Below are 12,074 nucleotides of genomic sequence, written 5' to 3'. Positions count from 1 at the left end.
AAAACAACAGGTGAACCCTGTCCAGCTGAGAAGTGAACCCTGTACAGCTGAGACGCGTAGACAGACGTGCGTAGGAGCATTCTAACTGGCTGCCAGTTCGTGCAATTCGCGTTTCGAATCAGGTCGCTAATGGATTCCAGGTACTGGTAAAGGCCACACCGTGAGAGAGGTCCTACGCAGCATCGAAGCAACCTCAGGTCGCCGAATCTCCACGAAAGAGGTTGGCAGGCGTTCTGGAGACGTGGGGTCTTGCGTTGCAGGGGTTCGAAGGGCTGAACGGGAGCTCCGTTGGAAGGCTGAGCGTACTCTCACCGAATGTTCGACAGACGTATGGAATTTTACTCGTAGTCGTTGCGAGGCGTGATTGAGAACGGAAATTTCACATGGAGGATAGATATCTTGATTCGATTGGGACTTGAAGGGTGATTTTCTTTTGTATCGATGTCTTGAGGTCGGGTTTTGGGCAGCTGGAAAAAGGGGCGTATAACAGCCCTAAAGTCGGTCCGACTGTGCATAGTCACTAGACCACGAAGAGCACATTCTATCGCGGATGCAATCTTGATGAAAGATGATGAAAACGAACGTGCCCAAAAGCTAAAGGCCTGTGAGAGCTAGAAAAGGTTTTAGAGCCTCAGTTGCAAGGCACTGCGTTACACTTGTACATGGGGGCTTTGATTATCTAATTCCATACAAGGGTCACAGGGCTGATTTCTCCACTCATACTAAGGATCACGACAACCTGGGGTCCATCTATCCGACACCGCTTTGTCGATCGCATTCATCCTTAAACCACCCTCTACATTTAGGCCTGAAGAGTACTCTGGATTCCGCGTAAATTCAACACCCGCGCAAGAGAATATGGAGCCTCACATGCCTACATCTTCTCGGCTCTCCATATCTGCCGCTGGAGATTCTTCGTGGTGGTCTATTGACCCTTCAACTGCCCCGAAATCCTCGCCAGACGCTCCTTTGGCTCAACCGAGCCGCGTACCGGAATCTACTGAGGCACAACCAGCTCGCAACGCTCCAAATGTGTCCGCAAATAGAACGTCGGTTCCTGTCGCCTGCGTGGCCTGTCGAAGCCGCCATCTCAAATGCGACGGTGGTGTTCGCTGTACAAGATGTAGGGCTGATGGCGTTGAGTGCTCCTATGTAAAGTCTCGCCGCGGCTGGAAAGGGAAGAGGAAGCTCAAAGCCGGCGAATCGTCATCTAGTAAGAACGCCTCCAATCAGTTGATAGTCACGTGGTCGCATTCTCTGACAACTGAGCAGATCAAGAGAATGGTTTGCCTGTGCAGACTCCCCTGGGAAGCGTCTTGGGGACCAACTCTTCTCTCGCGTCAACTCCGGCATTTGACTTCAATTCTGAAATAGTGCCTATCAGTCAAATCGGGACTCCACAGCATGGAACTTTTGGCGCCCTCATTAACACCAACCCATTCGCTTCGCCTCCAATTTCCAACCAATCGGCGTTGCATTCAAACTTGAATCCAAACTCTTCTGTGAACTCTGGCGTCGCGAGTACAACTAGCGCATTCTATTTCTACTTTTACAGTTCACATCCGTTCCTATTGCCTCACCATCGCCAAGTGGAGCTGCTGAAACAAAGACGCATTCCACACTTGGAACTCGCTATTCAGTACATCGGGTCGTGTTTCCTCCCAGCAGCCCCCACCGAAATGTACAAAGATGCTCTAAAGCGAATGCTATCTCAGCATAATCTCCCCAAGGACGCTTTCTCGGTCCAAACTCTGCTGCTATTCGCCATTGGTCTGCACGCCAACAACGACCCGGAGAAAGCTGCGCAAATGCTCGATGTGGCCATCAATATAGCCCTCGAGATTGGGTTGAACCAAGGAGACTTTGCTTTGATGCACGGCGCAAACGACCGGATATTGGAAGAGTGTCTCAGACGCACCTGGTGGTCGTTATACGTGATCAATGGTCTTTTTGCAGGAGTGAATCCTCGCATTCCATTCCGGCTTCGAGACGTTGTAACTGACGTACCTTTGCCTTGTGAGGAAGTGGAATACTACTCTGGGGTGAGCTCATCCCCTGTCCCTTGATATCCCAAAAGCCTTGACTCAAGATCGCTATTCCTGGCTTTTCTTCTCACTCCAAGACTCGAAACTGATTTCGGGGGATAGCATATACCGTTCACTCGTTCGCTTCAAGACTATGATGACTCAGCTTTTGCTATCGAAGAGTCTGAATTCTCGTCCTTTACGTACCTCGTCGACGCCGTCCGCATCATGGGTAAAGTGCTTGAAGTCAGCAGAGCCGACAACATGGAATATCACATGGTTGATATCACAGACGCTGACTTGGTTAATTGGTCGCTCCACCTACCAAAAACCAAGCGAGACATGCTCCACAATGATAGGGAGGTTGACGAGATACTCTTCCAGGCTCAAATGATCATCTGCGCGTAAGCATCTCACACACCAAGTACTCAGACCTCAGCTCATCCCTTGTCACAGCGCTACCATCCAGCTCCACCGCCCTCGCTCCAACCTCGGATTCGGCGACGTCGAAGAAGTCACTGTCTGCGTCGAGCCAGGCCAGATCCTGCTCCCAACCCAAGCGCGCGAAATCCACACCGCCAAGTGCCTGCAAGCCGCCGAAGACATCTCCAAGCTAATCACCCTGCCCACCCCACTCCAACGGCACTCGCCCTTCTTCACCTGCGTCGTCGTCGTCGCTTCAGTCGTCCACCTCTCCTACTGGTCCTTCCTCGTCCCCGACGGCCAGGACGACAAGATCAAAGGCCTCATCCGCCTCGACACCGGCTCCCTCCAGAGCCTCTCCGCCTGGTGGCCCGTCGCCAACACGGTCCTGAAGCAAGTGCGCGGCGTCGCGAGCGTCATGTTCAACTCGAAGAAGTCGATGAGCATCCACATGTGGAGCTCGATTGCGAGCGACGATATGATCCGCATCATGATCGAAGAGGGCGCGTCCGAGGATCCCGAGACGTTCGCGCCGCTGCTGGGGCAATAATATGGAGAACGCTATGGCCTTTTTGGCATGGGGGGCGAAATACGGAAAAAGGGCATGTCTCACAGGGACATTGGGAGGCGGGCGTGGAACGCGCGCTACGAAGATATGATACCATGTTCGGCGTTTTTCGGTTGGGCAGAACAGAATTTAGGCGTATTGTGCACTCATCTCGAGCTTTTATGTGTTTGATACTTGATATGATGTGGCCTGTTAGTGAATCTAAGACGAGTCACCTACACCCCGGATTGATATGTCATGGCAGAAGGCACCGAGGAAATCCAGTAACAGCGTGAATAAGTGTCTATATTGAAGCCCACACTCCGGGTATAAAGAGATTACACACCAGATTTCGTCTCTCAAAACAACCCAACAAATCACCCAATTCCCGAACGCCAGTCCAAAAAACCTATGAATGACAAGCAAACTCCAACCCCTCACACCTCCTCCTTCACTGCCGTCGCACTGCTAACCGTCTCGCTCGCAGCCGCCGAGGCCGCCGCAACAACAGAACTAGCATCCTCTTCCACCACCGCGGGTTTGCGCCCCCAGAAAGCATCGGTCGCTTCCGGCCCCAGCAGCCGCTCGTCCTCATCCTCGAAATCGTCCTCGTCCTCATCCCCGAAGCAGAACAGATCCCTCGCACTTCCCGGAAGGACCTTTCGACGCCGTCCCTTGGGGACCGGCGCGCAGCCGCCGACCTCCTCGCGAAACTTGGCGGCGAAAGCGTCCGCCTCGCGCGTTACGTTTGCTGGCTCGATGAGCTTGCCGGAGTAGAGCAGGTGGGGCATGTGGGGGATCTCGGGGAGATCGCCGTCGAATGGTAGGGCGGCGTGGAGGGGTCTCGAGAACGGCACGAGGGGCGTTTCTGCGTTTACCGGCGGCGGAGGTGGGGATTCATCTGTCAGAAAGGGTTGCGCTGGTTTCTTCGGCGGCGGGGCATCGCCGGCTTTCTGTTTGGGTTCCGAGAGAGGCACTTGGAACTCTTCGGGCAACTGGTACAATTCGTTGTGGACTTTGGCGAGGCTTTCTGAAGACAGAGTGCCTGGGTAGATGAGGCCGTAGCCGCGTGTTCGCATGAACTCGAGCATGTATTCGGCCCACGCTGGGAAGGTTTCGGAGATGAGTTTGGTGCGAGGTGATTTCTTTGGTGTCTTGTGTTCTGCGGAGATGCGGTTACTGAGGAAAGAGTGGAGTTCAACCCATCTGTCTCCAAAGTACAGAGCGGCGTTGCTGTTTGGTGCTTGCCATACAAAAGGGACACTAGGGACTCCGGTCATAGCCTTGTATTTGGAGTCGTTCATGTCCGCTAAGGTAGGCGCTTTCAGTGTTGAAGTCCCATCCAAGAGATAGCTTGGAAGTTCTAGGGCCAGACCCATGACATTTAAAGCATCCTCTGCGCCATACACAGAGTACTTGTACTCAAGCAGGTTGTACTTGAGGTAATGATAATATAGCGGAGACAGTTCAGCTTGAGAAGAAAGCAAGAGAACATGAGAATCTGCGGGACTTGTGGGAAAGAAGCTTTCTAGGAATCGAATAGAAGACTCTTCTTGAGATGATTGTTCGTTAGGTATGCGATGTCGTAAAATGATCTCGCTTGAAGCAAGAGGGCTGTCTTTCGCCGCAGGGGGCCAGATGAGGTTCTCTAAGTAATATTGAGTTGGGGGATCCAATCTCGATGGCAGCTCAACAATCAGTCGAGGAGGTTTCAACCCTCTGTAATCGGCAGTTTGGATTGATCGAAGCAGGCGAATGAGCGACCCAGATGATTGGGACGGAGCCTGTATAAGAATGTCGATCGTGGAGCGGTGCCACGACCTTAAAGATCCAGAGTCTAGTCTACACAACCACACAAAATTATCGGATCCGTCCTTGGGTACTTCGATAATAGGCACGTCTTGGACTTTTGCTTTCGCTCTTATGCTTCTTACAAAGAAGGCATCCTCTGAAGCGGAATCATCAATGATAGCCACCTGCGGGTGGATGTAACTGTGTATGTGGTTCATTGCTGCAGCAACACTTGCTTCCGCGCGGAAATCGGTGCTGTATTCGGAGTAATCCGGGCGAGCGTCATGCCAGTACACCTTGCACTTCTTCTCGTCCACTCCGTTAATCTCGAGTATGTCTTCCAGAGGGAGGTCGTCACGTCCCATGAAAGCCAGATGAACATTGTTTCTATTCCATTTGGCCATTTCGCATGCCATTGGTAGCATGACTGAGGCGCTCTTCAGGCTGGACACTGCGAACAGGACGTTCCTGTTGGTATATCGGTATCCCAAAGTGCTCGCAGCTCCTTGTAGCGTGGCCCCCAACTTGTAGAAGCGGATTTTTCCACTGTATGTATGCGAGGTTTCATCATCTTTCGGCGGCTTTGTACCCGGTGGTGGTCCAGTGGGGGCATCTAGGTCAGAAGAGGAGCTCCTCCCGCTCTTCGTGACTGGTATCTTCGGCGGTCTCCTCCCATTTTCCACGCCCAGATCTGGAATGTTGTGTATGAAGACATATAGCAGATAGAAGCCGACTAATGCTAGAAGTATGCGCCTTCTACGCCATCGTAATGGATTCCGCAACGCGCTCCACGTAGGTGACCTGGCCGGTTTGTGGTCGTCGTCCTTCTTCCCAAGCTCCTCATCCGTAGGGAATATTGTGCGTGTCACCATGTTGGACTCAGGAGCGACTCCTAGTCCCCCTCGAGTCCGGTGGCGTCCTCCGTCGAACATGCGTGTCACCGTCTCATCGCGATCGGGGGGCTATGGTAGCTTCGGCGCACGAGGCAGTGGTAAGGTCGGTTCGTGGAGCTCGGAGGCGAGTCGAAGACGGGAGGGAACTATATGGCACGTTCAAGGCCAACAAGGAACGCGCAAACGCGTGGCTAGTAAATTACAGTATCAATGTTGGGCGTGGGATGAGCTTCCAAGATTCCTTCCCAAGCTCTGCGCTGAAGATCGATAGGTGGCAGCTCCGTTTCAGCCGTAATCAGCGAGTACTTGGCACTGTTGCAAGACCACCTCAAGTTTGCTCTGAATTTTTGAAAACGTAAAACGCCAATCGTCATATAGGTCCAGCTAGCATTTCAATACGACACTCTAGGGCGTCAATTCACTGCATGGCTCCTTGCATGGCCAGAAATATGCACTTTATGCAGGCCCGCTCGTTCCGGTCTAGCGCCGATCTCGCTTCTCAAAACCCCCAAAGATTTTTCGGCCTCTTCTTTCCTTCAACAATGTCTTTAGGCAGTCATTAGAGTCTCGGTTCAAACCATAATCCATGTTTGAGCAGGTCCTTGCGGCCTCTTTGCGCGCTCACGACCGTCTTATACCAACATATCTGCTTTCCTCGCTCAATTTTCCCAGTGACTATTGGGGTTGGATCCGGATATTACATCTTAGAATCTATGCCACGGCCCTGCCTGCCATCTGCCGTCTGCCGTCTACAAGCCTTGAGCCCTCTGCTTCATCTTGAGGCTGCCGTATAGTCAGCATGTGTGCGTGGAGGGCGACGAAGCTGCACTGTGAGTTCTCACCGTAGCAGAGATACTTTGGGGCAGCTGACCGTGCTTGCGCTGTCTCCATTCTGCTTGTAGAACTCGTTGCAGCACTCATAGAGAGCATCGACCTTGTCTGTTCGTCAGATTGCATGGGGGCGAATAGCATAGAGACCGACCTGGCTTCGACACTTGTCTTCGCTGTAGTTTGATTTTTGCAGGCAATCTACACTGTGATCAGGATTGGTGCGGTGCGAAGGCCGAATGACCCACCTTGTATGGCGCAAGCCCTGGAATGGCAGGGCGGATCAGTCTTGAGGTCGTCCTTGACTCCCTGGGGCGAATCAGCGGCGTTCCATGCAGAGGTGTTTGCTCTAGATACCATAACTATCTAGAGTCACAAGGACAGTGCGTCACGTGGACACCCGACAGAGAGCGCGGCGACGAGTATAAAGGGCGTGGAAGTGTCTCGAACACCTCTTCTTCTTTGATCAGCACAGTGAGGTCTCGCAGAGCAGTGAAGCACTCAATTGCCACCCTCAAGACAGTTTTCACGGCTCGCTTCCGCATTGGCCTTTCTTTCAGGACCCCACCAGAGTCCTCCACCTCACTACTCTTGACGCATCCACGGCGAACCCTCTCGACACTTCCCTCACGCCTGCCAGTTGCCACGCCCTTCTCGGCGCCTCCAGCTCCTCCACAGCTTCTTCACCGGCCCTCCAGAACGTGAAACTCGCGCGGCCCTGCACGGCAATAGCACAAACTCCGCTGCCATATCACCTCGCGCGTCCACCGCTCACAGGTTGGTCACGCCAGCCTGCTCTTCCAATACTCCATCGGCTAACAGGCTGCAGCAGCTTTATCGCCTCCACCACCTCTGCCATCAACTGCATCTACCAGACAACCACAATCAAGCCAACATACAACTCAACATGTCGGATTCGGGTTCCCCCAACATGCAGCAAAAGCCGGAGGGGGCTGAACAATCGGAGCATCTCAACATCAAGGTCACCGACAACAACAACGAGGTCTTCTTCAAGATCAAGCGTACCACTCAGCTGAAGAAGTTAATGGATGCCTTTTGTGATAGGCAGGGCAAGAGCTTCGCGAGCGTGCGATTCCTCTTCGAGGGCGTTCGCGTCCAGCCGACAGACAATCCCGAAAGCGTGAGTCAGCCCTTCTTCCCTGTTGCTGCGAAATCCCTTCCCCAATGATGCACCAGACCTTGATGGTGTCTGTTATGGAGTATCAGTATAGGACTCGGAAGCACGTCTGAGGCGGCTCTGCTTTCTCGCCAATCAATCGTAGGCTTGCTTCTCTGACAGTACTGACAATGTGTGATAGCTCGAAATGCAAGACGGCGACACGCTCGAGGTCCACCAAGAGCAGATTGGCGGCTGTTGATCATATCCCTTCCGGCCATTGCAACTTGCAAAAAACGACGACACCGCATAGGTTTTCTGAGCGGGCGACAAAACGGCAGAGGAGATCAATGATCTATGGATAACGGGAGAGGGGGATGCTCCAGTGAAACGAATGTTATACCGGTGGTTTTCTCTATTTCTGAGTGTTCCGGGGGAACTGCTCGAAGATGGCGCATTTGGCGTCTCAACAGTGTTGGCATTGAAGGCTTCCTCAATATCCCTTTCTATTCCATGGCACCACTATGAAGTTCAAGACGGGTCTCTGCATGTTTTCGGGCTTCTGAGACATGAATATAAAACTCTTTCGGTTCTATCCAGCGTCTTGATAATACAATGTGCAACTGAAGAGTGATGTATAAGATGCGGGACAATGTCCCGAACTGTGATGGATTCCATAAGACACAATCTTTCACCCTCGTTCACTCACACTTTTCCACAGTATCTACGCATACAAAGCAGTAAGTAAACCGACATCAATCTTCCGCGCCTGATTGTTGGGCCCAAGCAACACCCTATCTCATACACTTCAAAAACGTAACACCCAACTCAACTCACAAAATGAGCTGCTTCAATAAGCCGATCAGTCAAGCCACCTCGCTCTCCTCTCAATCATCCCACGCAGCCTTCACCCTCTTCTCCCGCTCCGCCTCCTCCCGCCTCTTCCTCTCCCGCTCCTCATCTCGCCTCTTCCTCTCCTTCTCCCGCATCACCCGATCATACTCGCGCTCCTCCTCCGTCCGCCGCGGCGCCCGCACCCCCAGCCCCGCCGCAATCAACCGCCCCGCCACCGCTGTCGTCTTCTCCGGCCTGCGCGCCGGACTCGCCGTCCCGCTCCCGCTCCCGCTCCGCTCTCTCGCCTCACCCCCCTCATACGCATACGAGTAGGGCGTCGCATCCGGTAGCCCGAACGGCGCAGCGGCGGGCGAGGCGGGGGTCGGCGGGGGCGGGCGAGGCGGGGTGATGGAGGCCATATTCATGAGGGAAGCGGATGTGGACGACGCGTTGGAAAGGGAGGGGGAGAACGCGGTCTCGGTCTCGGTCTCGGTGTCGCTGCCGTCGGAGACGTCGTCGTCCCAGGAGTCGGCGACCTTTTTGTTCTTGGGCGGGATGGCGGACTTTGTGGAGAGGGAGGCCGGGGCGGTGTTGATTTTGAGGCTGCTGATGGCGCTGGTGACTTCTGGGGCGGGGAGTTAGTGAGGTTGAAGAGGGGGAGGCTGGGGACGGGAGGGTACCCGATTCGGAGGGGGTGGTGTGAGACATTGTGGTGGTGGTTTTGTGGGTGGTTTGAGCGAGAGTGCTAGTCTATCATGTGTGTTATGTAGACAATTAGAGGCAGGGTTGGAAGTGTAGCAGAAGTTCGAGCTATAAGTGCAAGCGGCTTCGTTGAGGTGGGGTGTTGGGAGGCGACAAGGACAAAGTGCCGATCCATCAGGAACAAGATCGGACCAAAAGTGTGGGGATACGATAAATGGAGGGGAAAGTCCAAGCTCCAATGGGCAAGCTCCAACGTCAACTCGTCGTTCCGCTCTCGACCATTTTACATCATCTCCCCTTTTTCCCCTTGAAGTTCAAAGATTTTGTAGATTGACAGTCGATAGAAGGACTACGCTATATATTGTAGGTTTTACCCCGGGTTTCTGTTGCGTTTGGACCCAATTAGGACATCCCGAGGTCGCCCGCCGAGTCCTGCTGTCACGAGTCGTTATTTCCTCGGTATTCCCGCGTCTCAAAGCCAATCTTACTCCTCTCAAAGTCACAGAAAGATCCCAATTGCTTTAGCCCTAGTTATACGGGCACACGGTCCTTCTTATAGAAATTCCACGAGAGTCAAGGGTGCTGATCCTTTACTTGAGAATACGAGTGCTCATCTAGCGAGCACGTACCAGTCATGTTTCCTCTCCGTACTTCGACTAGGAATTTCTCACATCCTGCAAAGCGTGTTTGTGTTGGCAGATACAGTCCTCGTCTATTCTCAACTTCTACCTCTCGCAATGGATACGCCGACACTATCCCGAACCTCAAGATTGGGAAACATACCCGGGTAATGTATCAAGGCTTCACGGGAAAGCAAGCAACAGCAAATGCCCAGCAGTCAATTGAATGGGGTACTCAGATTGTTGGAGGGGTGAAACCCGGCACTACATCAGAGCATCTTGGTCTTCCGGTTCTACCCAGCGTGAGAGCGGCCAAGGAGAAGCTTAATCCAGATGCAACTGCCATCTTCGTTGCTGCTCAGCATGCCGCGTCAGCTATCGAGGAGGCAATTGAGGCGGAGATCCCTTTGATAGTAGCCGTTGCGGAGCATGTTCCTCTGCATGATGTGATGCGGGTATGATACTACCCATTTTCACCGTCAACGCTTTGCTAAAAGACTTCAGATACATTCTATTCTCAGCACCCAGTCAAGGTCACGACTAGTAGGCGCCAATGCCCCTGGAATCATCTCAGCTATTGGTAAATGCAGAATTGGATTCCAACCCCTGTCAACCTTCTCTCCTGGTCATATAGGCATTGTAGCCAAATCTGGAACTCTGAGCTACGAAACTGTTGGATCGTTGACAAGAGCTGGGCTAGGTCAAAGTTTGTGCATTGGGATGGGCGGTGATGTAATAGCTGGCACTGACTTCGTTGATGGCCTCACTGTCTTTGAGACAGATGAGGATACCGAGGCCATTATCTTAGTGGGCGAGTTGGGTGGGACTGCGGAAGAGGAGGCCGCTGAGTGGATCAGGGACTACAAGAAGCGGACCAAGAACCCTAAGTAGGTATCTCCCTACGATGAATCCTATCTTACTCGCTAACCGGTTGTATCAGGCCGATCGCCGCCGTGATCGGTGGCTTCCAGGCTGTCTCTGGCCAAGTTATGGGACATGCAGGAGCCTGGACTGGGATAGGGGAGGGTAATGCGGAGAGCAAGTATAAAGCTTTGGAAAGGGCTGGAGTTACGATGGTAGATCATCCAGCTAAGTTCGGGAATGTAATGAAAGGCCTCCTCTCAAGCAGTGGAAGGAATGTTCAAGACATTGTAAGCTTCAGTCCTGCCCTACTCAGTATGCGTCTGACGTGTCGTTAGCAAAAATCTGCTGCAAACCAGCGAAGGTCATATCACACCTCCCGAATACCGCTTCGTTCGCAGCCATCATTCTCTTACTCAAAGTTTTTGCCTCAATCTCGTGGCCTCCACATCACCACAGATCAAGCCGTCGACCTCCTCGCTCCTTACAACATCTCCGTCTCTCCAAGCCTGCCTTCGCCGTCAGACTCCACCCACTTTGTCGGCATCACCGTCGACCGCTCCGCCCGCAGCCCCTGCATCATCACCTCCCCAACCACCAACCCAGAACACCTATCCAAACGCTCCCGCCGCTTCCCCTTCGACTACCGCACCGGCCCGACCCAATCCACCATCCTCGCCGCCCTCTCGCACCTCCAACTCTCCGCCGCGCCACCCACCGCCAAAGCCGCCTCCTCCTCTCTCATTTCAAACCTCTGGGCCCTCTACAAAGCCAAAGAAGCCCTAACACTCACCGTCCACCTCTCCCTCGCCCCCTCCTCCGCCACCCTCGCCATCTCCAGCCCCTCCTTCACCTTCGACGACGCCGCCTTCGCATCCGCCCACCGCCACGCCGCCCTCCACGCCCTCCGCGCGCCCCTCTCGCCCACCGCCGCCGCCGCCGAGACCTCCGGCATCGTCTATATCCCCCTCCCCTCCCCTCCTCACACTTCCCCGACAAACCTCATCGGCACCCTCGTCAACGGCGCCGGCCTGGCCATGAACACGCTCGACGTCCTGCGCACCCGCCTCCCGCACACCGCCCCCGCGAATTTCCTCGACACGGGCGGCAAGGCGACCGCCGCGACCATCGCGACCAGCTTCCGGCTGATCCTTGCGGACCCGCGCGTCGCGGTCGTGTTTGTGAATATCTTTGGCGGGCTGACGCTGTGCGATATGATTGCGGCGGGCGTGGTGCTGGCGTACAAGGAGGTGGGGGTGGACAAGCCGGTGGTGGTGAGGCTCAGGGGGACGAATGAGGAACAGGGGCGGCGGGTGTTGGCGGAGAGTGGGTTGCCGATTGGGGCGTTTGATGGGTTTGAGGAGGCGGTTGCGGAGGTGGGGAGGGTGGCCGGGATTGTGAGCTCGTAGAGTTACCTTGTGTGTATTGTGGATG

General features: G+C 54.0%; 5 protein-coding genes across 5 annotated transcripts; 3 read left to right on the top strand and 2 right to left on the bottom strand.

Moving 5' to 3' along the window:
• Positions 1-861: 861 nt before the first annotated feature.
• BDZ99DRAFT_419412 (uncharacterized protein) lies at positions 862-3,267 on the top strand. The gene is made up of 4 exons (XM_033716890.1): positions 862-1,213; positions 1,273-2,042; positions 2,148-2,428; positions 2,481-3,267. Exons 1-4 carry the CDS (start codon positions 871-873, stop codon positions 2,995-2,997), a joined length of 1,911 nt encoding a protein of 636 aa, XP_033575331.1. The 5' UTR covers positions 862-870; the 3' UTR covers positions 2,998-3,267.
• BDZ99DRAFT_464254 (uncharacterized protein) lies at positions 3,238-5,387 on the bottom strand. Its single transcript, XM_033720267.1, has one exon. It carries the CDS (start codon positions 5,187-5,189, stop codon positions 3,432-3,434), a length of 1,758 nt encoding a protein of 585 aa, XP_033575330.1. The 5' UTR covers positions 5,190-5,387; the 3' UTR covers positions 3,238-3,431.
• Positions 5,388-6,427: 1,040 nt separating this feature from the next.
• BDZ99DRAFT_390667 (DUF1903-domain-containing protein) lies at positions 6,428-6,866 on the bottom strand (the record flags this gene model as incomplete). The annotated part of the gene is made up of 4 exons (XM_033715691.1): positions 6,428-6,461; positions 6,521-6,612; positions 6,661-6,707; positions 6,755-6,866. 4 exons carry the CDS (start codon positions 6,864-6,866, stop codon positions 6,428-6,430), a joined length of 285 nt encoding a protein of 94 aa, XP_033575329.1.
• Positions 6,867-7,334: 468 nt separating this feature from the next.
• BDZ99DRAFT_464250 (ubiquitin-like protein) lies at positions 7,335-8,231 on the top strand. Its single transcript, XM_033720266.1, has 2 exons — positions 7,335-7,647; positions 7,826-8,231. The coding sequence occupies exons 1-2, from the start codon at positions 7,414-7,416 to the stop codon at positions 7,883-7,885; spliced, it is 294 nt and encodes a 97-aa protein (XP_033575328.1). The 5' UTR covers positions 7,335-7,413; the 3' UTR covers positions 7,886-8,231.
• Positions 8,232-8,463: 232 nt separating this feature from the next.
• Positions 8,464-12,049, top strand: BDZ99DRAFT_489056 (uncharacterized protein; the record flags this gene model as incomplete). Its single annotated transcript, XM_033722954.1, has 5 exons — positions 8,464-8,786; positions 9,859-10,234; positions 10,284-10,666; positions 10,720-10,930; positions 10,979-12,049. The coding sequence occupies 5 exons, from the start codon at positions 8,464-8,466 to the stop codon at positions 12,047-12,049; spliced, it is 2,364 nt and encodes a 787-aa protein (XP_033575327.1).
• Positions 12,050-12,074: the final 25 nt, after the last annotated feature.

The sequence above is a fragment of the Mytilinidion resinicola genome, assembly GCF_010093595.1.
Source record: "Mytilinidion resinicola strain CBS 304.34 unplaced genomic scaffold BDZ99scaffold_12, whole genome shotgun sequence".
In the NCBI taxonomy this organism is placed as follows: Eukaryota; Fungi; Ascomycota; class Dothideomycetes; order Mytilinidiales; family Mytilinidiaceae; genus Mytilinidion; species Mytilinidion resinicola.
The sequence above is the reverse complement of the archived record's forward strand: the minus strand, read 5'-3'. Positions and strand labels throughout refer to the sequence as shown.

Bases quoted from the DNA above. Each gene is read 5' to 3' on its own strand.
- BDZ99DRAFT_419412 (XM_033716890.1), top strand. From the start codon at position 871: ATGCCTACATCTTCTCGGCTCTCCATATCTGCCGCTGGAGATTCTTCG. The intron at 1,214-1,272 runs GTAAGAACGCCT...ACAACTGAGCAG, and splicing joins AGCCGGCGAATCGTCATCTA to ATCAAGAGAATGGTTTGCCT. The intron at 2,429-2,480 runs GTAAGCATCTCA...CCCTTGTCACAG, and splicing joins GCTCAAATGATCATCTGCGC to CGCTACCATCCAGCTCCACC.
- BDZ99DRAFT_464254 (XM_033720267.1), bottom strand. From the start codon at position 5,189: ATGGCCAAATGGAATAGAAACAATGTTCATCTGGCTTTCATGGGACGT.
- BDZ99DRAFT_464250 (XM_033720266.1), top strand. From the start codon at position 7,414: ATGTCGGATTCGGGTTCCCCCAACATGCAGCAAAAGCCGGAGGGGGCT. The intron at 7,648-7,825 runs GTGAGTCAGCCC...AATGTGTGATAG, and splicing joins CGACAGACAATCCCGAAAGC to CTCGAAATGCAAGACGGCGA.